Below are 27,890 nucleotides of genomic sequence, written 5' to 3'. Positions count from 1 at the left end.
TTTCTTTCTGCAACCCCGTGTACTCTTAGGAAAAGAGCACGAATGGAGAAACCCATCTTTAATCCGTCGATCAGATTTCACAGTAATTCCAGTTGTACTAAAAATCGGTACTAAAAACATCTTTAGTCCCGGTCGGTCAACCAGATTTCACAGTAGTTCCAGTTGTATTAAAACCAGGACTAAAAACATCTTTAGTCACGGTTTAAAAGCTTAGGGGTACTTTTTGAATTTTTAGTCCCGATAGTCCCAGTTGGTGTTACCAACCGAGAAAAAAAGATCAACATAAGCTTTACTGGTGTTAACAACCGGGACTAACGATCTATTTGTAGTTTCGGTTGGTAATACCAACCAGAAAATAAGATCGACATATACGGACACATATCTCCTCCTCCTCCTCTCCTCCTCTCCTCACACCCTATCTCTTCCTCTCCTTCTCCTCTCCCTCTCCTCTCCTTTAACTCCTCTCTTCCTCTCCTTCTCCTCTCCCTCTCCTGTCCTTTAACTCCTCTCTTCCTCTCCTCCTCTCCCTCCCCCCTCCTCCCCATCTGCAGCGGCGCTCGCGGTGGCCGGGCGCGGAGGGCCGGATGGCCAGCGTGGCGGCGTGTCGGGCCGCCTCGTGGAGGGCTGGGCGGCCTCGTGGGGACATGGCAGCGGGCGGCGCGGGAGCGGGCGTAGGCACCGATTTAGGTTTTTTTTTTTTAGGATTTGTGATTCGGATTGAGATGTATTTGATTTGTGTGTGATGTGAATATGTAATGTATTGGTGATGAATTTTGTAGAAGTTGTGATGTGTTTGGAGATGATCGATTTGAGGATTTAGAGGTGATAATCGATTTGAGATTTTACAATTCGGGGATGATTGATTTGGGATTTTGGGGGCGGGATGGAGAGAAATCAATATATTAAAAACGACGAAATGAAGAAAAGAAAAGAATAAAGGAGCAACCGGATCTAGCCTGACTTTATCTTTCGTCCCGGTTGGTAACAACAAAGACTCCAGTTGGTAACACCAACCGGTACTAAAAATAGATTTTTACTCCCAGTTAATTCACATGGGACTAAAGATCGATAGCGATATTTAGTCCCGGATGGAAAACCGGGACTACAGGGGGTTATGAACCGGGAGTAAAAACCACTTCTCTACCAGTGAAGGTGACTGTTGTGTTCGCTATTTCCAGTTCCCAACCGGAACACTAAAGCACGGAAAACGGAGCGGTCCATTAACGCGTGATTAATTAAGTGTTAGCTATTTTTTTAAAAAAATGGATTAATTTGATTTTTTAAACAACTTTCGTATAGAAACTTTATTAAAAAAAAACGTATCATTTAGCAGTTTGAAAAGCGTGCGTGTGGAAAACAAAGGAGAGGACCCGGAAAAGAGGGTACCGAACAGAAGGACACCGCAAACCCGAGGTGAGCCATTAGCGCATGATTAATTGAGGATTGACTATTTTAATTTTTAAAAATAGATTAATATAATTTTTTAAAACAACTTTCCTATAAATTTTTTTCCAACAAATGCACCATTTAGTATTTTGCGAAGTGTGCGCGCAGAAAACGAGGTGCTTTCTCTCCCAATCACCTAGCAACGAACGTATTATTTGTTTTACAATTGGATAATTTTAAGGTATCGGTATGTATCATATTTCCTATAATATAATTTAATACCTCCATGTATTAAATATCTAGACGTACCAAAAAAATTTTCAGTGTAGAGTTTAGGTACTTCGATGTATTTTCTCAAAGATTTCACTTTACATAAACATATAAAAAATATTTCTTTTTTTTTTGAAACGCACTCGCTCATACCTGCACGGAGAATCACCCTTTATAAATGCACACACGAAATACACTACCTATGTGATTTGGATGCTGAACCAAGATTTACAAAGTTATCACATATATCTTACTATTCATGATAATGTAAATGTGAACATCCGTGTCAAATTTAGATTTTAAACCTAGGTGAACAGGTTGTGGTCAAAGTTTCATAAGAGCAAGTTTAATATCGCCCGTCGCAAACTCCAATTGTTTCCAGGTCATCTAGAGTTGATTTAAAAGCTAACCCATACAATAAGTAGGCTCTAGAGGTGATGCATCGTTAATCCATAGCTTACTCTCTCCGTCCCATAAAATCCCAACCTAGGATGGGATTTGACGTTTTCTAGTATAATGAATCTAGCCAAATGTATGTCCAGATTCATTGTACTATAAAAAATCACATCACATCCTATGTTTGCTTTTTATGGGACGGAGGGAGTATGTCCGCTGTCCGCTGTGCTATGTGCAGTTTTGCATATATAACTCATTTTCTCTGTCCTTGCTAAGCTTTTCACCTCGAGACTAGTGCTAGAGCTGGCGATAGAATTGTCGCTCGCTCACACTCTCTCTTCTTCTCTCTCTCCTCCAGCGTAGCAACACAGTTGACGTGGTACTGTTATCGCCAGGACATGTTGGTCTATTGTACCCGCTCTAAGTAGGACTAAGCCTTTTCGATTACTCCCATCCCTAAATATAAGACCAAACCATCGTAAATGTAAAGACAAATAAAGAATTATTATTGCCTCCTTGTATGGAGCAACTCAATAAATACAATGCATGAGATATAGAGGATGGAGGATTAAAAAAACAAAATTAGGGGAAAAATGTAGTTTTTAATTGAGTGCTTGCATGCACACCTTGTATTATAAATCATAACTAGGTAATTTCATCTGCTGTATTTTGGAATACACTGTGCCTGTTCGGTAGGCCTTTGCTGCAGCGTTTTAAGCCGTGCTGCACAATGTAGGCGTTTGGCTGTACAAACACATGGCTGCATGAAGCTGTTGCTTGCTGCTGTAGCTAGACCATCCGAACAAAGCCACTGAGTATTAACCACTGGCTAGTCGCCCACCGTACGGCACTGTACCGTGGAACTAACTACTACTTTTATTTTAAAATATAAATATTTTTAGATTTTTTTTAGAGATTAAGGTTAAGAGTATAATATTAAGACATGGTTCGAAATGTAAAGAAACTTGAATAACAGGTAGTTGTCGAAGTAGTAATTTTTAAATGATTATATTTTAGTGCAAATTTGAAATGGTAAGCAAAGCCCGGAATGTCTCATTCCATTATCAAAAAATAAGGAGTTTTTATATTTTGAAACAGAGAAATTAGTTAGTAATTGTAGTGGGCCTAAAGCCTGCAAGAGGTCGGCCCGACCACTTATGCTACTGGGCCTTTATATGGGCAATAAAATTCGAGTAGTTGGGCTTGTTTATTAGAACTCGACATTTTCTCAGTTCGATTCCCCAAGATGAAGTATGTATTGATATGGAAATGTATTATTTTGCGGATAAGAATGCACTTGGTTGATCTACATTTCTTAATGGCTTTGTTTGCTTCTTATGCTGCTGATTATCACAGAATTGCTAGTCACTTTGTTTTCTTATAAGGTCATACTCAGTTCGGATTAAAAAAAAAGGAGGTTATACTCAATTAACAACTCGCTCTTCAACTTATCAGCTACTGGCAAATTTTAAATTTTAAGACTTAATTTTATTTTTAAGTTGATTTTGATTTTTTTATCGTAGGTTACTCTTCAGTATTATTTTTTACATCACTAATAATACATATATAAAAGTTATAACCATAAATTACATTTTATCACTAGTAAGTGTTATCCTAGTACTATCAATTTAAATATGAAATGTTCAAATTTATAGTATTAGGATTTGTTACATCCATCCAAAATCTCTTATTTTTTGGGATGAATGGAGTATGGCTTATAATCAGCAAATGGGGAAACAACGTGACTTCTAGTTATCACTATGATACATGACCCGTTTGAGACCCGTTTGAGATAGCTGAAATTGATGGTTTGATGGATAATCTTATTTTTGATAACAGTTTTAGGGTATAAACGAATAAATTAACACCTATAGAGTGAAAAGATTGTTTTAAAAAATTACTAAAAAGAATTATTTAAATTTTTCTTACAACACATTGTTTAGAAGCTTAAAAAACATACAAATGAAAATCCGAAATCCAAAAGGAGACAAGAACATGGCCAACTAATCCACTATCCAGCACGTACACAGGTGATGGAGATCACCATGCTGACTAATCCAGCTCATCATCAGTTCTTCTCTATTCAACTCCGAGCCTGACCACAACAACGACTAGTTGGTTTATGGTTACAGTTAAGTCCAGCTAAAGCTCCCAGCTGAGCAAAAGCTTACTACCACGAGTATACTTACTGGCAGTTGGACCAGTCAATTAATCAATCGGCAAAGCGCTGACCGTTGACCGGCAGTGCAAAAAAAAATTAGAGCACGCGCGCGCCGGTGCTGCATCGCCGTCCGTTTAATTCGGGTCACTACCGACGGCACGATCGCCGGCCGGGTGGACCGTACAGTTGTAATCAGCTAATCAATCCACCGTGTTGATTATCTCATCTCCGGATACGTGACAGCCACTCGCTAATCGCGGCACATCAGCGTGTCGTGATCAGTTATGTGTCTTGCTTTTCGGTTTTATTAGCTCAGGACGACGAGGACGTGGCCGTTCAGGTCATATAGTAATTTTTATCCTTCAGAATTTATACTAAAAATATAACAAACATATATTTTTTTCTCAAAGAATCACAACTTTCCACTATTTAAATTCATTGTCTATTTTTTTTTCTCAACCAATTATAACCTTATCTATTTAATTTCATCAACTTTCTTAATATCTGTGTTTGACCCTAAAACTTTTTTTTTATATGGAGATAATAGTTAGCATTGGTGATGGGGCAGATGATGACTGCTTTGATACAGAGGTGTGTGTTTTGCAAGTGCAATGTGTGGCATGTCTGGCTCCACAATCTAGCTGTTGCCCACTTGAGTTGGGTCACTTTTGATGGCGTCTTGCGGTTCACTACACTTCTCACGATTTTGAAGGGGATGGTGCTAGCTAGTGTAGTGTATTATATACTCTCTGGTTCCATCAATCTCACCGGTCACAGTAGTCACCGATGCATCGCTACAAATCTGACATGCAATAATTCACAAACTTTCCTCAGGTGTCACAGTCGTATATAAATGATGAAAGTATGGGTGTGTAGTGTGTGTTGATTTGTTTTGTTGCCAAGACAAACCCTACTAGCTAGGAGTACTAAATTTTGGTGGCTAATATTACACAACAATCCAAACAAAAGCCTTAGTATCCTCTCACTATCAAAATTTGAGTCATATTTGGTTTGTTGCCTAAATCAATCATATTGAAACTGATAATAAAATTTTGGTACCTTTCGTATTACCAAACTTTGATAGTATTGGGGCATGCTTGGTTTGAAGTCTTACTAAATTTTAATAAAGTTTTTAAGAGTGGAAGCTTTCAAAATAAAAAAAAATAGGATAACAATGGCTAGAGTACATTTAGTTTGCTGAAGAACATGATAAAGACAACAAACCAAACATACTTCACAGGAGCTCTACATTTCCAAATATTGACAATGACAGCGAAGTGAGCATACCTCAACTAATTAGGTTCCTTATGATAGAATCAGCTCACTTAGTTTTAAGTCCTAAACTTAAAGATGCATGCTTGTATCTATGGCTAATTATTCTTTCAACGGTACATAACATACCCGTCATCAACGAGACACTTGTGGTGACTTCATCATTCTTAAGATATGCTGGTCTAGCCTTTTGAAGGTTCTCATAGCGATAGGGTATGAGTGTGTGCGCGTGTTATGAGCGTCTGTGTTTTTTTTAAAAAATATTAACAATGACAAAATCTTAGCATTACCAAAGTTAGACAGGATTCATTTAGGCACTAAACAAAGCATTCCTTTAATTCTTAATGATGGACATAAGATCAACAAATTCTTACTATCGCTCCTATCAAACCACCCACCCGCCATCCCCTTTCATTTACTTATGGTTGACCTAGAACCAGTAATGATAAAAATCAGCTGTTAGTGTTCCAAATATAAGATACCATATGCATATGTACTTAGCTCGGCATGCCCATCATATGTCAAGTCTTGGAAATAAGCATCATATGTACTACTGAGTAGATAAGAACGAAATTTAAGAAAAAAAATAAAATTATATATATTTGAACCCAACCATCTATATTTGCTTCTCTAATTTTACTTGGACAAGGGAATATCCGATGGTATAAATATAAAACTTCCCAAGGAAAGGTAACAGCCAACAAGTTAAAAGAGAGAGGTACAAATCAATACAAGTCACCTCCAATCTTATCTAGTTACTATTCGAGGAAGCCGACAACAGTTAGCCATCAACCACCATGCCCAAGCTTTATGCCGATATATTGGTAGGCTAGATTATATTCACCCCTTATACTCGTAAGATATTAATATCTAATGGCTCCGACTAATAGGAGTAGGGCTATTTCCCGCCATAAAGGGGTCCCTGTCTTCTTGCTCTCTTTACAGATTCGTTTGTATCCTTATATCAGCCAATGCTTATGTCATCCAAATAAACCATATAGATATGGATACTATGATCAGGGTATAACCCATCGACACCAGCAGTGCTAGTATTGCCATTGAATTTTACATAATATTACTATTGGTTCATGGTAAAATAAAAAACTGCAATGACTTTTATCATAAACTAATACGGAATAACAAATACAGCTAAATGACTAAATGAGGCATTAAACCAATCGATCAGATGACTTGGCATCGATTGATCGCCCACATTACTAAGCCTAAAGCCCAGTGTGCTCCCCCTTCTCTCTCTCTCTTAGTTGCCATGCTGCTGCTTCACTCTCCTAGAGCCTTCGAAGATTTGGCCATCCTAAGGGAGCTGCCGGATCTAGCCTCCCCGAGTTTGGCGCTACCAAAATGGGCCAATCTAAGCACGAGCAATAGCCACACGAATGACACAATGACAGCAACGATGGCACAAGCGATGCTGGTGTAGGCAATAGAGGAGAGGTGTTGCAAAGCCAGATAAGGCAGCCCTTAGCTCTGAGCTCTCGGGCGCAGGCGATGGCAACAACACTTCGCAACTCAATAATGAGCTTATGAGGAACCGGCAGTGAAAGTAGTAGCCGTACTTAGATTATATCACATCTCAATTCTATGTTAGGATCTTTTTTAGGATGGAGGGAGTATTTGTTATGCTTACTGTTGATGTGGCAGCAAGTATAACCACGCCTAGAATCACAAACCAAATTATAGTATACCCTATCATGGACAGATGCATTTCGTTTTCATCATGTCTTGATGGTGTTTGCTGATCTCAATCATTAATTAATTATTCTATTATATTGTGTTTTGTTCATACGTGCGTAGATCAAATTCAATTTTGTTTATCTACTCCATATAAATGCCGTTGGCTCCAATGTCTAGTCCTTGCACGCTTGGACGCCGTACCTTCTGCAGATCGTTTTGCACGCGAATTACTTTAATAAAAGGAAGTTTAATTTAAAAAGCGTACTATATATATGTGCACTTGTGTGTACTACATGATCATCCTATTTAGACTTGTGTGCATTTCTGCTTGAAGTAAACATGTCGAATAAAATGTCTCTTATATATAGCTAGTATCCAAACCACTTCCTAAAGGCTAAAGCACGCGGAGAGCTCGTAGTCCACGGCCATATGTTAGGCCATTCAATCAACATATACCATCATACAAGTGGCTTTATTCCAGAAATGTCATCGCTGTTATGATTTCGTTAGTAGTCTTCTGTTAAGTGCTATGGATGAATAATATATTTAATGACGTGGAATGAACGGAACCCTTACGACAGTGGTATTTCTAAGACAAAAATCACTTGTACGATGGTAGTTATGAAATTCACACTCGTTAATGCCATTTCATGAATTTGGGTATTTGTCAACGGTATGTATTTCTTGGTTTGTTTAAAAAAAATATGTACATGGCATGTGGACCTAGAGCTAGAAAAACTATGATACTCCCTCCGGTCCAAAATATAAGCATTTTGGACTCTAACATGGTCTCCGAGATGCTACTTTGACCAACAATATCTACAAAAGTTTTAAATAAAAATAGTTACATATTATCATAGTTTGTTTAATGATAAATCTAGTAACATCAATTTTACATGATTGATCTTTTTTATTTTTTTCTATTAATAGTCAAAATTGAAAATGTTTGACTTGTCACTATGCTAAAAATGCTTATATTTTAGAATGGAGGGAGTATAACGTAACCGTGGTAAGATTTAGTAGTATGTGATAGTAAACCAAGCACTCCTTTCGTTCTGTTGATGTTGTCAAACATCAATATCTTAAATCATTAATAAATTAAAACATCACAAATTTAATATGTGATAACGATATTAATAGATTTGCATGAAAAATAGTTTTATTTTTAATAATTTTTATAAACATATAATTAATCAGGAGGCATGTACGTTAGAGATTGTGTTGACGTTGAAAACAATAATTAAAAGAAACAGAGGTGGTACTTTATTTTACTATGTACTACATAAATTTATATATTAGAATAGCCGTTTTACATTTTAGTGCACTAAAATACATCGGAATTTTCAGCTTTTGATTCATTTGAAAAACTTATTTTATAAATAAACCCCTAAAAATACTTACTTAAAAATCAGCATCACATTATTAGCGTTGTGGTCCAACATGACGGCTGGCGTCCCACTCACCCCTCGGTGGAAGCTAAGTCATTGATGCTGCTGCAGACCTATTGACGTGACCATCAAGTACATGGATACAACCAAGTATGAGAAATATAAAACATTGCCAAATAATGAATCGGATGAATGGAGGATGTACAAGATATTTAAAGATATTTAAGTCCAATGAATTTTGGAATCCAGTTCGGCCTTCGGAGATAGCACTGACTTCAAACGGACCTAGCGCCTTCATGCCAACTCCGATTTGAGTGATCTTGGACTTGATGGAAAGCTTATCTAATAACCTTTCAAACGCATCCGGTCTCATGTCCAAATTCATCTCGAGTCAACGGGAATCGTTAAAAAAAGACAGTGTTGTTACTGAAACCGAACTTGAGCCTTGTAACAGACTAGGCCAATCTCGGAAGTATCTCCCTCCACCTCTACAAATTAACACTTAACCCTAAATCTATTTTCCTATATATATATATATATATATATATATATATATATATATATATATATATATCTATGTACACCCTCTAAAACAATTGGGTTTTGTTTAGTTGAATTTTTCTAAATGCCATTCACCTTGTCTCTTGTCCTCGCTCGATTAGTCGGCGACTACAAATTTAGAGCCCCCAATAGTTGGTGTGTTGATTTGCCGGGTCGATTAGATCTACCACTTCAATCGTAACTATTTATTCGTGCTTAATTACCTATTCGCAATATTTAGATTGCATCTTATCTTATTCTTGCAGTGTTCTCACATCGTTTGTGCGATTGCATGACATCTTGGACTTATTCTAGTTGGTAGCCACGTCATAAATGTCGCACTCGACCAACGCGAGAGTTATCCCCCCTCACCAAAAGATTAGGTCACGAGAGAGCGTCATCATTTATTTGTAATAGAAATGACTTATTTTGAATAAAATATATCTACAAATAGGTTCTTGACAGCAATAGCACTAGCGTCAAAGATATATTTGTAATTTTTTTATTACAAATAGATTCTCGATGCTAATGATATTGGCACTACCCTCCACATTAGTGACTTAGTCCCGCGCTAGGAGGGGGTGAATGGCGACAACATCGTTAGCACTACCATGTTGGATCACGGTACCAATGCCGTTAGCGCCCGTGAAAATGATTACTCCCTCCATCCCAAAATATAAGAACTTAGAACCGGATGGGGCATTTCATAGTAACGAATCTAGACAGGCGGACCAGATTCGTTGTATTAGAAAATATCACATCCGGTCATAGGTTCTTATATTTTGGGACGGAGAGTATTTCTAGAATATAGGTTTAGGGGCCTATTTATAGAATAAGTTTTCTAAAAGGACAAAAAGGTAAAAAATCCAGCTAAGATACACCTACTAGTATCTCTTAAGTTCAACTACCTCAAGCGTAATTTACTCCTTTTGAAACAGACATATGTCAGCGTCAACCCCGCGGCGGCCCAACTCCTTTCCCCCAAGCACTCCAGTAGCCCCTGCTGACCTGCTCTTCCTACTCTCTCTAGGCTAGTGTTTGTTTTATTGCAGATAAATTAATAATATGAATACATTAAATATTACATATTATCTAAACATAATAAATAGTAGTTAGTTTAAAACAAGTGGTCTAGGCAATAAAGTAAAAGAAAGTTTCATGAGAAATTATTCTTCTTAAAACATGAAGCAAATAAATCGTAGTAACAATCAGGTGATAAAGCATACTAAGCTGAAAAACTGCAAAAGTACAAACAGCTCCTCTTCGTTGGCTCCCAAACGTCATTGTGTTGTCTTTCCACTGTCCTTGTCGTCACCCTCGGATGCACCAGGACCACCAGGTGAACACAACCGCCAGGCAAAGTGTGGTAACATATGGCAAGATTCTTTTTCTAGCACTTTGGTCCCACATGTCATTGTCTCAGAAAAGTATGGCAATGTTATACATTGTTAGTCAAAGTGTGGTGCCAAATTTATTCGCCTAACCTTAGGCAAGCTTAGCAAGAAAACTATGGCAATCCTAGACATTGTTAGTATATGAACCAAACAGGCAGTTGCCGCTGGCAGCTGATCTGGAGTCGATGAGTGCAACGAGCCAACGATCGAGTATGCATTAAAAAGAAAAGTATGCATCCTGGCATTGCGAGTCTTAAAGCATCTTTCATGGGAGCCAGAATTGAAACTAGAATGGTCGACACAAAAACCAGGTACTGCAACAAAGGAGATAAAAGAGATGCACAAATGCACGATGGATAACCTGCATTCCGTTATGCGCAGAAATAAACTATCTTTACCCTAGCAAAACGGGAAAATTTGAAGACCAATTGAAGTGCACAAAAGACAGGTAAGGAAACAGTGGCATTATTTCAGTTGTTGCCGCAAGCGGGAACGGCAGAAACCATAGTTATTAGTCCTGGAGATCTTCAGTAAGAAAAATAAGACTAGGATCAGCTGGCGAACCGCTGCGCCAAGCTGGCACATGTTAACAAAGCGGACAGTGGTTCAAATAGGTAGGGAAACGACCGAGGTTAACGATAAATCCTAGCATGAACGGAACTCCGGCATTAGAAGGGGCTACTGTAACATCCTGTAGGAAGAAAAATGATGAAGGTTAACGAAAAAGCTGATGGTCATACAATCAGAACAGAATAAGGGGCAAAGATTTTGTAATGTGAAGAATGATTCACGAGAAATCCCCTTACTTCACAGCGATGATCAGCCAGAAAGATCAGCATTGCATTATGTACATGGTGTACAGCAGCCACATATAACTTGTTACCTACAAGACAATTTTGGATAAGACAGAGATAGCACCTCCAGGGTTTAACTTGCAGATGCGCACCGGGAGAAAGAGATAGCTGACCTTCTATACAAAGCCTTGATATCCTGGCGGATAGCATTAGCCTCCAAAAGTTCATCTTCAGAGTCATCAATATCAACTTGATTCAGTTTGAAGTCTTCAGTAGTGCAGAGCTCACTCCATTCAAACCATAGCTTTGGGATAACTTCTTTCTTGAATGCAGTTTCATGGAACTTCACCTCTGGAGAATCAGCAGCAACAAGCCTGTACACAAACACTTTCTTCTGCTGTCCGGGCCTGAATGCACGTCCAATTGCTTGACGGGTGACAGATGGGTTCAAATGAACATCTAGAATGATGACTCGAGATGCACCAACAAGGGAGATTCCCTCTCCACAGGCCTTGATGGAACCAAACAAAACTTTTGCATCGGCAGAGTTGTTAAACTGATCCATCGCCACTTCTCTGTCGTCTGCACTAGTATCACCAGATATCATGAAAATCTCCTTCCCTACATGCCAGCCCAGCCTCTTAACCAACAACCTTTCCAAAAATTTCATGGGAAGTATATATTGACTGAAGGCAAGCAACTTCTCTCCTGCAGAGTTAGCAAGAGACAGAATGTTAAAGAAAAACTTGGCTTTCACCCCATCTTTAATGATGATAGACTCAATCAAGCTGTCAACAGTGGCATCTGTCAAGTTGCTCGCCCTATCTGCAGCATCACCCTCTGAAATTTCTGACAGGCAGGGATGAATGTACAATGCAGTCCCCACTGCACTTCTTTTGAACTTCTCATAGGCTTCTATCTTGTGAACAATTTCTTTCTGCTTGGTACTGAGTTTCAAAAACACACTAAAATCCACTAGGCCAGGTAGTTCATCTAAGATATCACCCTTGTAATAGTGAAGCACATCTTTTGTTAATTCTCTAAGACTTCTAATAACATGGGCTTTTCTAGTGAAGTTGTCATCGTTCAGCAGGGTGTCTTCCACTGACTCAGTGAATGCACTGTCATGAACCCCTTTTAAACTCCTGATACCTGATATTGCTACCTGACTCATTATACGTCTAGCAATAGGACGGGATGATTCCATCTTGAGAAACTTAGGGCGCACAAGGTCCAAGATGTTAAACACTTCCGAAACGTGGTTCTGGAAAAGTGTACCAGACAGGACCACTTTGCGTGGTGTTTGGACTCTTTTTAGTGATGCCAGTACATCTGTCTCCCGATTTCTTGGTGTATGACCCTCATCTAATATAAGTAGGTTGGGTACCATAAGCAGCCTGTCCCGACACGCAGCTGCAATGTTTCCATCTCCATCACCACAGATGATTCGTGAGAACTGCTTGTATCCAAGAAATAGTATGCTCATCTGGGCTTCCCAAGATTTGAGGACTTCCAGTTGCTCTACTCTTTTGTCAGCCTTAACAGAATAGAAATCATATAGTGGTATGTCCTCCACTTGCCACCGCTGAAACTCCCTCTTCCAAGTACCTAAAATCCCTTTCGGAAGCACTACAAGGGGCCTTGCAGAAGGATACTTTGCTAAGAAGCTTTGAATGAAACTTATGAGCATAAATGTCTTCCCTGAACCAGGAGCATGAGCTAGAATGCAACCTCCAGGTTTGTCTCCCACTAGATTCTTGACCAGGAAGCTGAATCCTTCCAACTGATGTGGTCTCATTTGCTTCGCATGTCTTGGATGAATGGCAATATCAGAGACAATGAAATCTTCAGAAACTTTAACAGCACCAGTATCAATCTCATCAGCATCCTTTGAACGTGATTCATAGTAATTTGTTCTTGTCCTTGAAGCCTGATATAATGTAAGCATGAAGTTAAATTTTCTTATCCACGTATGAAAATCCAACAAACTTTAGAAAACTGATGCAAGCATTCCATCTTTACTACATGACTCATGCTCTGAATACTGCCCAGGCTCCCAGCTTAGCTCATGTACAAGCCACTAAAGAAATCCATATGATTTCCAAAACGACTATTACTACATACTCCAAAGTGGTATCAATATCAAAAGAGTTGGTAATGAAAACACTCTCCCATTTTAGGAAGTATTTCAGCAAAGAAAAGGTCCCCCATAGCATGTTTTTCTATAAAAGAAACCAGAATCCCTAGAGATTCACAGTAAATCTAACAAGCATTACAAAAACCGTATGTGTGAGAACTATATGTCAGTAATTTTTATTTCATTCAGCATGAATCCACAAATTTCTCTTGATCGTGATGCCCTTCCACTGCCTAAAGACCTTCAAGGTGCTATGTGCCTTAATATTAATAGCAGTTGTGTAGGAAGTGAGGAAAATGATTTTTGACATGAACACAGCAAAGTGGATACAGCTGGTGTGTAGTGTCAAGTATAACCAGATCTAACGCTTGGGGCTTTAAAAGTTGATGCTGTATGAGACATGAGGGGTTTCATGTAAATAATTAACTTGCAGTTTCTTTATGAAAAAACAATTCCCAAAGTTGGTTGTCTGCTTATAATTTCCTCAAAGTAAAACTAGAATCATAGACATCATAGTTTTGAGAACTTTGAAGTATCACATGTCCTAAACATGGTACGCACCTTTTTCCACTGATAATCAATTATTGTTTCAGCCTTTCTAACAATCATGCCACAAATACGGCATACGTGGCCTAGATCTTCATGAATTCGAATGTCATGATTGCAGTCGTCATCCATCTCATTTTCATCATCCACATCTTTTTCATTGGACATGTCTTCATTTGTATCAAGCTGGACAAAGAATATTACTTGAGCATTATTGGAAAAAGACACACATCAGATAGAAATAATCAATTGAAATGCTTCAAAACTTTGTCATAATACACATATTTAAATGATTTGACAAATGAACGCCTTTTCAAACTCTACCTTATCTTATAAAATACACTTTGCCATGAAACTTACTTTGTGCACAGCGGTATTCAATCTTGAAACAAAAAATAAAGATTATAGCATGTATTTACGAGTACAATTAGCAGTCAGATGGAAAAAGAACCAACAATTTTATAATGCTGCAGAATAAAAGTAAAAAAAAAAACATCTGTGATTACAACTTGTACCTTTGTACATTCAGCAGCCAATGAAAAATCTTTCCAAAGATCCTCGAGACCATCACTTTCTTTTACAGGTTTCTCCTCTTCTATCATAGTCCTGTAGCTTTGTGAAGGAACATCATTTTGTTGCAAATCCAAGTTTGAATCAACTGCTGCTTGATTTTGATGATTTTTCCTTTTTCTTTTTCCTAGGTTAGTTCCACCATCAACATCTACCAGGGTGGTGGGTTCTGTTTTCCTTCGTTTTCTCTCATTAGGAAGAGTAGGAAGAGTAAGGAGAACTTGTGTTTCTGCTATCTTCTCTGCATGGCTTGCTGCCTACAGTGAGCAACAAGAGTTAAAGTTCAAATATGAGATATTTAAGCTTCAAAAGAGTATAGATTCAGCAAACATCAAACATTTCCATTCTAACATTCCAGACAAGAAATATCATAACGCTCTTCAGATTTATCAAAATACAATCACAAGACATGACGCAAAAAATTGGTTTGTCAGTGCAGGTATGTAAAGGAGTAAAAGTACCAATATGTAGAAGTGGATAGTCCATTGAAAAATTTCAAGTGAAAGATACATACCACCAGATCTTGAACGCGTTGCTCCTCAGGTCTTTTCTGCAATATAACCCTTTCATATTGGATAGATGGTTGCCAGCTGGTTTGCAAAGGGAACTGATTTATTAACGGTGCATTTTGACCATAATATGGAACAATTTGAGTGCTTTGGACTCCATCAACATGCAAGGTTCCATTTACTTGGTCTTTCGCACTGGATACAATCCATGTCGTGTAAGGACTAGTGAGTCCAGATGGTGCCTGTTGTTTATTGTTCTCAGATGTGAGCTGTTCACATCCTTCCGTATATCCGTCCTCATCATCGGAATCAAGAACTATTATTGCTGAGCTGTCCTTCTGTTTTTGCTCCAAAGGAGTGTCCATGTTAGCATCCATTCTAGTGGTTACCAAAGGATTTGCAGTGCGTTGATGCAGTGAAGAAAGAAAATTCATCAACTGGAGTTTGCGAGCATAACTAGCTTCCCATTCTTTGCCAACACCGCCATATCCCCAATCATGATCCCTATTTGATGCAGGAAATGAGATATCATTTGGACCCCCAGGCATAAACACATTGGCATTGGCCTCAGAAGAAGCCTTCCTTTGCCTGCGGTAATACATTGCTACAAAGACAGCAGATTGATTAAATCAGAGGAGATGTTGGCTGTGGTTTGGGGTATCAAGTTAGAATAAGAGAAAACAACAGATTAGGTCCATGAAAGAACAGGTTTTGGTTGGGAAGAAAACCAAATGATGCTTGAATAGCCCCTAAGTCTGCAAAACATTGAAACTGTGCAAATGTCAAGAATAATGGTCAGCTTAATGCACAACTCTTAAGTTTAGAACATAATGTTATTTAGGATGTTCTATAATATAATAGCGAACAATACTGAAACAGCATAACAAGCACATAAGGCAAGTACCACATAAGAGCTCGATATGTGAATGGAGCAGCTGGTCTGATCTGGTTGCAAATATCAGACAGAGAACAACTATCCAATAACCATAATGGTTCAGGATAATGTGGCTCAACATGACGAGAAAATTAGTATTAATTGAAATTCGCAGGGTCGAATAGTTTAGAGTATATAGATGTCATTAATCATAAATCACCATGGTTTGGCATAATAAACTAAAAGAGTTTTGTGAAATATACTCTTCTTTATATGCACCATCTGCAAACGCCCACTTCCCAAAGTGCCATCAACAAACTAGAAAATTGCCATTCTACCATCATCAAAACGGGGATTCGCTAAAATACCACTCCACATTTGGGATTCACCACAATGCCACTCAAGTGTGGGGCTTCACCGAAATGCCATTAACTTCCATTTTTGAGAATTAAAAATTGTTTTGTCCTTTCCCCTCCTATATTTACTGTCCAAAATACCCCTGATTGAATCCAATTAAGTGGGAGCTCACACATCTAGGAAGAGCGCGTGGGAACAGTTGACAAGCGACAAGAGGGGAGGGACCGCGGCAGTGGAGAGGTGGGCTAGCAACAGGGTAGCACGAGAAGAGGAGCGGTGGCACGGCGGCAGAGTGAGAAGAGGAGCGGCGGCGGCGCGTAGGGATGGGGGGTCGGGGGCGCCCGCGAGAAGAGGAGTGGCAACGGCAAGGTGGCACGGGGCCAACTCTAGCTCCCAGGCTGCTGCTCCTACTCGAGTAGGAGAGAAGAATGGGGAATTTGGATGGATTCAATCGGAGGTATTTTGGTCATTAAACATAGGAGGAAGGGCCTCAACAGTTAACTCCCAGGCGGCCACTGCTCCTGCTCGAGTAGGAAAGAAGAATGGGGAATTTTGATGGATTAAATCGGGGGTATTTTGGTCATTAAACATAGGAGAGAAGGGGCGAAACAATTTTTAGTTCTAAAAAATGGAAGTTAATGGCATTTAGGCGAAGCCCCACACTTGAGAGCGGCATTATGGCGAATCCCAAATGCGGAGTGGTATTTTAGCGAATCTTCGTTTCGATAATGGTAGAATGGTAATTTTCTCTCAACAAACACCTCCATTGTACGCCATGAGAATCTCAAATCACGACATAACTCTCAATCCCCCCCCCCCCCCCCCCCCCCAACCGCTGGATTGAGATCCTCTGCAGTCAGCATGTTAGAAACATTTCGCAGGCTCCAAAGCAAAGCAAAAAAGCTCCAATCCAGAACCTAGTTCACTCAAACAAACAGACAAGCAAGCAAACAAACAAATGAGGTAGGAGTAGAACAAGCACTTCTCCTTCCTCATAGGAAAAGCCCTCAAATGTCATAAATAGTTTGTTTCCGAGGAGCAAGGCTAGGAAATCACTCTTCCCGACCATTTCCAAGCACAATACAGACCTTGTTCTACTCAAATCGAGGTGTACATGTACAGGTGCTTAATGCATGATATCACGATCCAAAAAAAAAATATCACAGGAGATTTCGACCAACGGACGCGAGCCAACATTACCATCCAGATTATCACCGAGAAAAGCCCGAACCAGGGGCGGATCCAACTTGGAACATGGTGGTTCAGTTGAACCCCCAAACTTTTGGGTGAACAAACAAACTGTTATTACTTGAATTAAGAGAGGTTTAAGGCTATCAAATTAGGGTAAGGAGGAGGAGAAGATCTAGAAGAGAAGCTAGTAGGGTTCACGAACGCAAGCAAATTCCAGTCCCGGTGGGGTGGGAGAGAGAGAGATGAATCAGAAAGAGGACGCACCAGGATCCCCTCCCCTCCGCTGCTCTGCTCGCCAGATGGAGATCGCCGCCCGGCCCTCCCCTCGTCTCGGCGGCGGCGCAAGGAGCGGAGGAGAACGAGAACGAGACGGGAGATTTCCTTTTTCTTTTACGCGATACTCGACCACACCGCCCTTGTCTCAATATTTTTACTTTGTGGGCAATTGCGCATTTAGCTTCTTTTGAAAGCTAGTAACCAATTTGATCCTTTTATCAACTTTATTTATTTGATCATTCTTTTTAATTTAAATTAAAGATATGGTCTGACCATATTCTGTTAAGGTCATCTAACCGTGTTAACTAAACCATAAAATGTCCCTTCTATCCTTACTCATTTGACCTTATTACATGTGGGACCCACCCGTCAGGTCTCTCTTCTCTCCTCTTTCTTCTCCTCTCCTCCACGGCTGCACTCACATGGAGAAGGCCGCGAGCGGCGAATTGTGGAGCACCGCCTCCACTTCTCGTCGCCGCCGAGCCGTCGCCCTCGCCGGATCCAGCCGTAGCCCCTTCCTCCGCGCGTGTCGCCGGCGCCTCCTCTTCCCTTCGTACGCCGGCCACCGCTGCCGCCCCCGTCCTCTGCTGTGATCGTGTTTATCAACTTATCATAAAAAGTTATCAATAGAAGGTCGTCGCGCTGTTGAAGGAGATCCGGCGCCCCACGTCGTCCGGTGGTGATGACGCCGCCAAACCGCCGCTGCCGCCGCCATCGTTACCCGCACAGCAACACTGGCATCGTCGGTGTCAGGCACGCATTCGTCGAGTTGCTCCTTCGCTGTCATCTTCAACTACTCCGTCTGAAATTTTTGGAAGATTGTAAAACTAGCGAGTAGTAATTAGTTAATCAATACCATAATCTGTTGATTAGGCAAGAAATCAGCGGCAGCAATGCTGTACTTAGGTGTAATTTTCCTCACCGTACATTAATCTAAGCAATTTGTACACACGAGGAGCGTCGTAAAAGACGGGGAGAAGAGATAAGAAGATAAAGGGCAAAACTATAATTTTACGTGGTTTCTCTTTCATCAATTGGGTGGATATTATATTTTAATGCGTGCAGTGTCCTGTAGCAAATTACCACACTTTCAAAGTGTCCTCGGACAAATTTACGTTTTTGTGGTATCTCAGAACTAATTACACATTTTTTAAGTGTCTTGTAGCAAATTTTGCTATAAAATTACGACGCTCGTAATAAATAAGACATGGTTAAAAATGCGAGGATGATTTAGGCTAAATGTGAAGAAACTTTAATAACGAAAAGTTGTGGAAGTAGTAATTTTTAAATGCTTACTAATCTGTCTAAAAAGATAAACTCTAGCTACGAATTGGGACGTGTATGTCCAAGTTCGTAGTTAGGATTAGACTTTTTTTTTTTGGACGAAGGGGTATACTTTAGTGCAAATTTTAAATGGTGGAAGTGTTTATATTTTTAAACAGAGACATTAATTAGTAATTGTAGTGGGCCGAAAGCCTGCAAGAGGTCGGCCCGACCACTTATGCTACTGGGCTTTATATGGGCCATAAAATGCGAGTAGTTGGGCTTAATTATTAGAATGCGACATTTTTTCAGTGTTAATCAGTTCGATCCCCCAAGATGAAGTATGGATTGATATGGAAATGTTCTTTTTTTTTCGCGGATGTGAACGCACTTGGTTGATCTACATTTCTTAATGGCTTTGTTTGCCTCTTATGCTGCTGATTATCACAGAATTGCTAGTCACTTTATTTTCTTATGAGGTCATACTCAGTTCGGATTAAAAGAAAAGGGAGGTCATACTCAGTTAACAACACGCTCTTCAAACTTATCAGCTACAGTCAAAATTTAAATTTTAAGACTTAATTTTATTTTTAAGTTGATTTTGATGTTTTTTAATCGTAGTTTACTTTTCAGTATTATTTTTTAAATCACTAATAATACATATAAAAGTTATAACCATAAATTACCTTTTATCACTAATAAGTGTTATCCTAGTATTACTCTATTCAAATTTGCAATATTAGAATTTGTCACATCCATCTAATGAAGTACCGTTTGTAATCAGCAAATAGGGAAACAAATAGGGAGTAATTTGTAGTTGTCACTATTATACATGACTCGTTTGAGATAGCTGAAATTGATGGTTTGATGGATAATCTTTTTTTATAACAATTTTAGGGTATAAACGAATAAATTAACACCTACAGAGTGAAAAGATTGTTTTAGAACATTACTGGAAAGAATTATTTAAATTTCTTTTATAAAACACATTTGTTGTTGATGTGAAAAACACACACTGGCCTGGGAGATATGCTTAACTCCAGCGCAGGTCCAAATATGATGAGATGCGGGCGTGCCAGTCAGTTTGACCCTGCAACTGACAAGATATGTAAACAGTAGATCAAAGAGCTAATCGGCTAAACAGCCGATGGAGCAATCCCAGCCGATGTTGATACCAGCCGATAGCGATAGGGTTTTGAGCTATCGGCTATATATCCAATGTAGATTCTGATGCTTGATGTAAATAATGATATAAAGGCAATCGGTTGACAATAATATAATATAACAATAACATAATCCAATTGGCAATCGGCTAGCAATGATATGATATAATAAGCACTGGTCCGAAGGTTAAAGCATACATCGGCTGGAAGTCCGATGCCAATAAATCCACAAGATTAGATAAATTAATGGAACATTTGTTGTCATCGGCTAACTCTAACTTATATGTATATGCAATCCTTATAAGCCGCAACGTCCAGATAACTCATGGGCTGAAACCCCGATGAAACCCTTATTAGCAATCAAGAAGCAGGCTAGAGATTATGGTTCTAAGCATGACTTAGTAGATCAAACTTAACTGATGCAGCACTAAGTATAAAAAGAAACATAATATCTAGACAATCAAGCCGTTGACTGAGTTTTCAGGGTGGTAGATGTCTAAGCTAATCTAATCTAGCAATGCGATTTAGCCGATACCGGCAGAAACCCTAAAACGAGAAGCAGCCGATAGAGCTAAATTGATATGCTAAGACTAGATTAACAGAGACATATGATAAATAGGTAGGCAAATATACCATCCAAACCAGAGCAATCCAAGAGATCGAATGTACTGATGCAGCCTTGAACGACACCGACGTAAACGATACAATTCCCTGGGCCGGCAGAACATTGGACTTACCCCTTAGTCGGAGATCGAACACCGATGCATCCCGCCGGACGATAAAATAAAGTAAAAAAGGTAAAAGGTGGCGATGCGCCGAATTGTATTGATCGTGAGATGATTTACAATAACCCCGGGTGTATATATTTATACCCATGAGGAGATACTAGTTCTTATCGGATAAGAAAGAAAATTTCCTAAAGATAAAAGGAAAACATAAAGTCCTTATCGGACACTAAACACATTTTACTAAAGATAAAAGGAAACTAATCAAACTATTCCTAATTAATAGATAAACTGCCATGCCGCATCCTTCTTAAACTCAGACTTTTCTGGATAAATTCCCTTTAGTTCATCCGACTCCATCGAAAGCACGGCTGCTGGCGATTTGACGACTCCCATCGACTGATTCCATAACTCTGAAGTCGATACTGACTCTAAGCCAATAATGACTTTGGGTTTACTAAATTTCATCGTTAACAATCGTTTAGAAGCTTGAAAAACATACAAATGAAAATCCGAAATCCAAAAGGAGACAAGAACATGGCCAACTAATCCACTATCCAGCACGTACACAGGTGATGGAGATCACCATGCTGACTAATCCAGCTCATCATCAGTTCTTCTCTATTCAACTCCGAGCCTGACCACAACAACGACTAGTTGGTTTATGGTTACAGTTAAGTCCAGCTAAAGCTCCCAGCTGAGCAAAAGCTTACTACCACGAGTATACTTACTGGCAGTTGGACCAGTCAATTAATCAATCGGCAAAGCGCTGACCGTTGACCGGCAGTGCAAAAAAAAATTAGAGCACGCGCGCGCCGGTGCTGCATCGCCGTCCGTTTAATTCGGGTCACTACCGACGGCACGATCGCCGGCCGGGTGGACCGTACAGTTGTAATCAGCTAATCAATCCACCGTGTTGATTATCTCATCTCCGGATACGTGACAGCCACTCGCTAATCGCGGCACATCAGCGTGTCGTGATCAGTTATGTGTCTTGCTTTTCGGTTTTATTAGCTCAGGACGACGAGGACGTGGCCGTTCAGGTCATATCTATCAATAATTATAGTCGTTCAGTTTCAAAATATAGAAATTTTTATCCTCCAGAATTTATACTAAAATATAACAACTTTTTTACATGTAATTTTTATCAATCAGTCACAATATTCCACCATTCAAATTCAGTATGTATCTTCTTTTCTCAACCAATTATAATCTTCACTATTTAATTTCATCAACTTTCTTGATATTTGTATTAAACCATGAAACTTTTTATATTTCCATTTGGAGATAATAGTTAGCATTGGTGATGGGGCGGATGACGATTGCTTTGTTGGAGAGGTGTGTGTTTTGCAAATGCGATGTGTGGCATGTTTTGCTCCACATTCTAGCTGTTGCCCACTTGAGTTGTGTCACTTTTGATGGCGTCTTGCGGTTCACTACACTTCTCACGATTTCGAAGGGGATTGTGCTAGCTAGTGTAGCGTATATACTCTCTGATCATCCTATTTAGACTTGTGTGCATTTCTGCTTGAAGTAAACATGTCGAATAAAATGTCTCTTATATATGTCTAGTATCCAAACCACTTCCTAAAGGCTAAAGCACGCGGAGAGCTCGTAGTCCACGGCCATATATAAGGCCATTCAATCAACATGGTATATATAAGAGAAAGTTTAAATCTAGCAATAAAAAAAGACTATAAATTCCAGCATGCGCGCAAAGATCGAGACTTTTGAAGTCAATATCTCTATCATACACACGCACAACCTTTGAAGTTAATTGATCTCTATTTGACTTGTAAAGATATTTCTATAAGTAAGCGATATATATATTATAGATAGTAGAATATGGTTATTCGACACACTAGTTTGATTATATTATATTAGTGATTATACAAAGAACATGATGTATTTAAAATATCTCTAGAATTGAACAAACATGTTTTTTTTTTATGAATGACAAATTATCCATATAATTCCGAATGATCGCTCATATTTCGATTAATTACTTGACGGTAGCTTGCCCAAACGATCGACATCCATAATTTAACTTTTACTGCATAACTCGTACGGATAGTCGGTAGCTATGCATAAATATTAGGATTACATATATAACATTTATAACAAAACCCCCCATCACAATGCCTTTTGGACTGTTTAGATTACATCAAGATTCGTGTAATTACAGTACCACTAAAACCTTATCTTTTCTCTCCCTCCCAGTTTCCTTAGCAGAGCCACATGGCGCCTCCCTCCTAGTCAGCGTGCTGCTCTCAGCCTTGCCAACTATCCTCCTTTGTCTCTGTGGCTCCCTCGCTGTTAACCTGTTACGATCTCAAGGTTCCTGGCGAATCGCTCGGGAAGAGAGGTGAGATCGATCTGGGAATTTGGAGAAGAAAGCTTGGAGAACAGAGGAAGTAGACAGAGATTGTAGTGGTTTGTTTGCTTTTTTCTTCGATACCTTTCCCCTCTCAGACAGGAGGTTATATATACATTGAGTTCTATTGGGCCAACGGGCCGATACACGGAGCTTGGCACAAATGGGCCGCACAAATGAGACACAAGTCTAACAATTCCCCCCCTCTAAGCCACAGCTTGCCCCCAAGCTGGTGAAGCAGGTAAGCGATGCTTGAGTTGACGGAGGTTCTCCCAAGTTGCCAGCGACTCAGGAAGCCCAGACCACTGCACCAACCCATAGGGAATTGCAGACTTTCGACGCTTGATCAATTTCCTGCGCAAGATAATCTCTGGCTGCACAGAATCAGAATCCTCAGAGCACAACATGGGTAAGTCTGTACTTACAGAGATATCAGGTTTCAGAGCTTTCTTCAATAAGGAGACATGCACCACCGGGTGGATCAAACTTCCAGTAGGCAGCTCCAATTTGTAAGCAACAGCCCCTACTCGAGCCAACACTTTGAATGGACCGAAATAACGGAAGCTCAGCTTGTGACAAGATTGATGAGCCACGGTCATTTGCACATAGGGTTGAAGCTTCAAGTATACCATATCACACACTTCAAAGTGTCGTTCAGAGCGATGTTTATCGGCTTGGTGTTTCATCCTCTGTTGAGCCCGTGTCAGTTGTTAGTATAAAAGTTCATTGAGATGAGCTCGCTCACGAAGCCATACTTGAACATCAGGAATTGTGCTTGTTCCAACATCCACCAATCCAAACTGAGTCGGTTGACGAGCAAACAAAACTTCATAAGGAGACTTACCAAGAGCAGTGTGGAATGCAGTATTATACCAATGTTGAGCTTGAGGTAACCACTCCACCCATTTCTTTGGGCAAGATTGAACAGTACACCGCAGGTATGCCTCTAAACACTGGTTTAGCCGCTCTATCTGCCCATTTGTCTGAGGATGGTATGAAGAACTCATATTGAGCTTCACATCAGCCAAACGAAACAATTCTTGCCATAACGCACTTGTGAAAACCCGATCTCTGTCAGATATGATCACTTTCGGCATGCCAAATACATCATACACCTGACTCATAAAAGCTTTTGCCACTGTCAAGGCTGTAAAAGGGTGTATTAGAGGGATAAACTTGGCAAATTTACTGAATTTATCCACTATGACCATCACAGTATCATAGCCATTGGACTTCGGAAGGCCTTCCACGAAATCTATACTGACAGAGTACCAAGCCTAAAGAGGAACAGGAAGAGGCTGGAGTAAACCTGGGTTTTTGCAGTGCTCAGCTTTTGCCTGTTGACACACAGCACAAGTCTGTACAAAACTGATAACATCCTTTTTCCTTCCAGGCCACTCAAACAAGCTCTTGATCCTTTTATAAGTTGCATGTATCCCAGAATGCCCACCTATGCCACTGTCATGCAGGGAGGATAACACTGCTTGTTTGGCTTCTTGATGGTGTCCAAGCCAAACCTTGCCTTTAAACCTGATAACACCATCCACCAAAGTGAAATGGTCCAAACCTTCAGGGTGGAGGCTCAATTTTTGCACTAACTCCTGGGCAGTAGGATCTTCCAAGTAACTATCAACCACCACTTCCAACCACTTGGGTTGGCTCAAGGTTATGGCCTGTAAGTCCTCTGAATCCTCCTTCCTGGACAAGGCATCAGCCGCTCTATTTTCTTTCCCTTTTTTGTATTTTATCTTATATTGCATTCCCATCAGCTTGATGAAAGCTTTTTGCTGCATGCTTGTGGTCAATCTCTGCTCATCAAGGTGAGTTAAGCTTCTGTGGTCTGTAAATATAGTGAAAGGGGCAAGCTGCAAGTATTGTCTCCACTTCTCAACTGCTAGCAGCACAGCCATACACTCTTTCTCATAAGTGGACATTGTTTGAGACCTTGGACAAAGAGATTTACTAATGAAAGCCAAGGGATGACCCCCTTGCATCAAAACAGCTCCTATACCCGACCCACTAGCATCAGTCTCCACCACGAACTCCTTTGAGAAATCTGGTAGAGCAAGCACAGGGGCTTGCACAAGTAACTGCTTAATCTGATCAAAGGCATGCTGTTCTGAGATTGACCACTGAAAGGGAACATCCTTCTTTAAGAGCTCAATGAGTTTCTTGGCTAGAATTCCATAATGTCGAATAAACTTCCTATAGTATCCTGCCAATCCCAAGAACCCTTTGAGCTGTCTTAAGTTTCTGGGAACTGGCCATTCTTGCATAGCCTTGACCTTGGATGGATCTGTGGCAACTCCATTGGTTCCAATGATATGTCCCAAGTAGTCCAACTGCTGCTTTGCAAAGGAACATTTGCTGAGCTTAATGTACAGCTGATGTGCTTGTAACCTGGTCAGAACTAATCTGAGATGAGTCACATGTTCCTCCAGGGTACTGCTGTAGATCAGGATGTCATCCACAAATATCAGGACAAATTTCCTAATCATATCAGAAAATATTGTGTTCATAAGACCCTGGAAGGTGGCTGGGGCATTGGTGAGTCCAAAGGGCATCACCTTGAATTCATATAGACCTTGATGAGTCCTGAAAGCTGTTTTGTGCTCATCCTCTTGATGCAATCTGATTTGATGATAACCTGACCTCAGGTCCAATTTAGTGAACCATTTTGCACCAGCTAGCTCATCCAAGAGCTCATCCACAACAGGCATTGGGTACTTATTCTTCACATTGATGTTGTTAAGGGCTCTATAATCAACACAGAACCTCCATGTTCCATCTTTTTTCTTTACCAACAACACTGGTGAAGCAAAGGGTCTGACACTAGTCTGGATGATGCCTTGTTGCAACATTAACTACACTTGCCTTTCTATCTCATTTTTCTATTGTGGAGCATATATGTATGGTTTTGTGTTCACTGGCTGGGCATTGGGAACAAGGGGTATGCCATGATCAAACACTCTCTAAGGAGGCAAACCTGTAGGTTCCTGGAAACAGTTCTGGAACTCCTGTATTACCCCATGGACAGTGGAGGGAATTTGTTCCTGAGAAACTTCTGTGCTATTGATCCAGACTTTACCATCCATTGCAACTGCTTCCCAGACATCAACTTGGCATGCCCAACCTGATCCTTGACCCCTGTCAGTGTGATATTACTTCCCTTATATTGGAACCTCATTCTCTTTCTCTTCCAATCTACCCACATTGGACTGAACTTTTCCAACCAATCCATCCCCAAAATCATGTCATAACCTCCCAAGCTGAGAACCTTTAATTCATCAAAAAAACTCTACCCTTGACACAACCATCCAACCTCAGGTACCCTTTGAGTGCACTGCATTTGTCCCCCATCAGCAATAGTAACACGGGTAGCAGAGATTGGCTGTGTGATCAGCTTTAGTTTGCCCACTTGATGCTATGCAATGAAACTACTAGAGCTTCCTGAATCGACAAGAATTAGCAGCTCTTGATTCTTTATCAGCCCTTGTAACCTAATGGTCTTCTTTCCCATTGTTCCAGCCAGAGCACATTCAGAAAGCACAAGTTCTTCTTCACTACTTTCCTCTTCTTCAGTACCTATGGGTTCAGCATCTTCCTGCAGCTGCAAAACCTCCAATAACTCCTCCAGCACATGAATCTGCACTGATTTTGGGCATTTATGTCCTGGCCCAAACTTTTCCCTACACTTGAAACACTCACCACGAGCTCTTCTTGCTACCTTGAGGGAATCAAATCTCTCTTCCCACCTTGGCTTCTCTTCTAGCTTCTTATTCTCATCAGGAACTGTCCCAAGTATTCCTTTGCCTTGATAGGGAACCTTGCTCAACCCCTTATAGCCCTCCTTACTGAACTGCTTCTGATAGGGTTTCTTGTTGGTTTCTCCCAGAAGTTCCTCCTGCGTTTTAGCAAGAGACAACGCAGCATCAACAGAACGAGGTCGGTGCAGCTTAATAGCTGCCTTTATCTCAGTTTTCAAACCCCCCATAAACCTTGTTACAAAGAAGGTCTCATCATACCCCTTGTTATAGACTAACACCTTATGCATGAGCTCCTCAAACCTACTAGTACTCATCAACACTCCTTGACTAGTTATGGTTTTCTAATTCCTCTAGATGCTGTTGATATTTGTCCTTGCCAAACTTACTATGCACTGCTACACAAAGTTCTGGCCAGCTCTCCACACAATGTAGTTCCTCATAAGTTTGCAACCACAAAGCTGCATTACCAGTAAAATGCAGGGTAGCAAAAGAGGACCATGTTTCATAGGGCACTTGATACATGCTAAAATATTTCTCACTATTTGTCTTCCAAAGTTTAGGATTATCCCCATCAAATTTAGGGAAGTCGGTTTTAGGCAATCTAGACCCTACTGGACGACTACCACCATGGGATCCCCCCATTCCTCTCTCCGAACTCTCACCAAACTCAATAGCAACAAGGGATGTGCGGAACTGGGGCTTACCCATGACCAGGGTTTGCTCCTGAGCCGCGAGGGCCTTAGGCGCTGCACCCTGGTGTTAATAGTGAAATTTGGTAAGCCCAAAGTTACCATCGGTTTAGAGTCAGTATCGGCTTCAAAGTTCTAGAATCAGCCGATGGGAGT

General features: G+C 40.2%; 1 protein-coding gene across 2 annotated transcripts; it reads right to left on the bottom strand.

The window, feature by feature from the left end:
- Positions 1 to 10,948: 10,948 nt before the first annotated feature.
- Positions 10,949 to 17,902, bottom strand: LOC127776366 (protein CHROMATIN REMODELING 35-like). 2 transcript variants are annotated; one of them, XM_052302726.1, is made up of 8 exons: positions 17,742 to 17,902; positions 15,784 to 15,810; positions 15,061 to 15,659; positions 14,492 to 14,803; positions 13,992 to 14,162; positions 11,467 to 13,223; positions 11,306 to 11,382; positions 10,949 to 11,190 (listed from the first exon to the last, which is right to left on the bottom strand). In XM_052302726.1, the coding sequence occupies exons 3-7, from the start codon at positions 15,655 to 15,657 to the stop codon at positions 11,379 to 11,381; spliced, it is 2,841 nt and encodes a 946-aa protein (XP_052158686.1). In that variant the 5' UTR covers positions 15,658 to 15,659; positions 15,784 to 15,810; positions 17,742 to 17,902; the 3' UTR covers positions 10,949 to 11,190; positions 11,306 to 11,378. The 2 variants fall into 2 exon arrangements, with proteins under 2 accessions (XP_052158686.1, XP_052158685.1); XM_052302725.1 differs by lacking the exon at positions 15,784 to 15,810.
- Positions 17,903 to 27,890: the final 9,988 nt, after the last annotated feature.

This window comes from Oryza glaberrima, chromosome 6 (genome assembly GCF_000147395.1).
Source record: "Oryza glaberrima chromosome 6, OglaRS2, whole genome shotgun sequence".
NCBI classification, from domain to species: Eukaryota; Viridiplantae; Streptophyta; class Magnoliopsida; order Poales; family Poaceae; genus Oryza; species Oryza glaberrima.
This window is presented reverse-complemented; position numbering and strand designations above follow the sequence as displayed.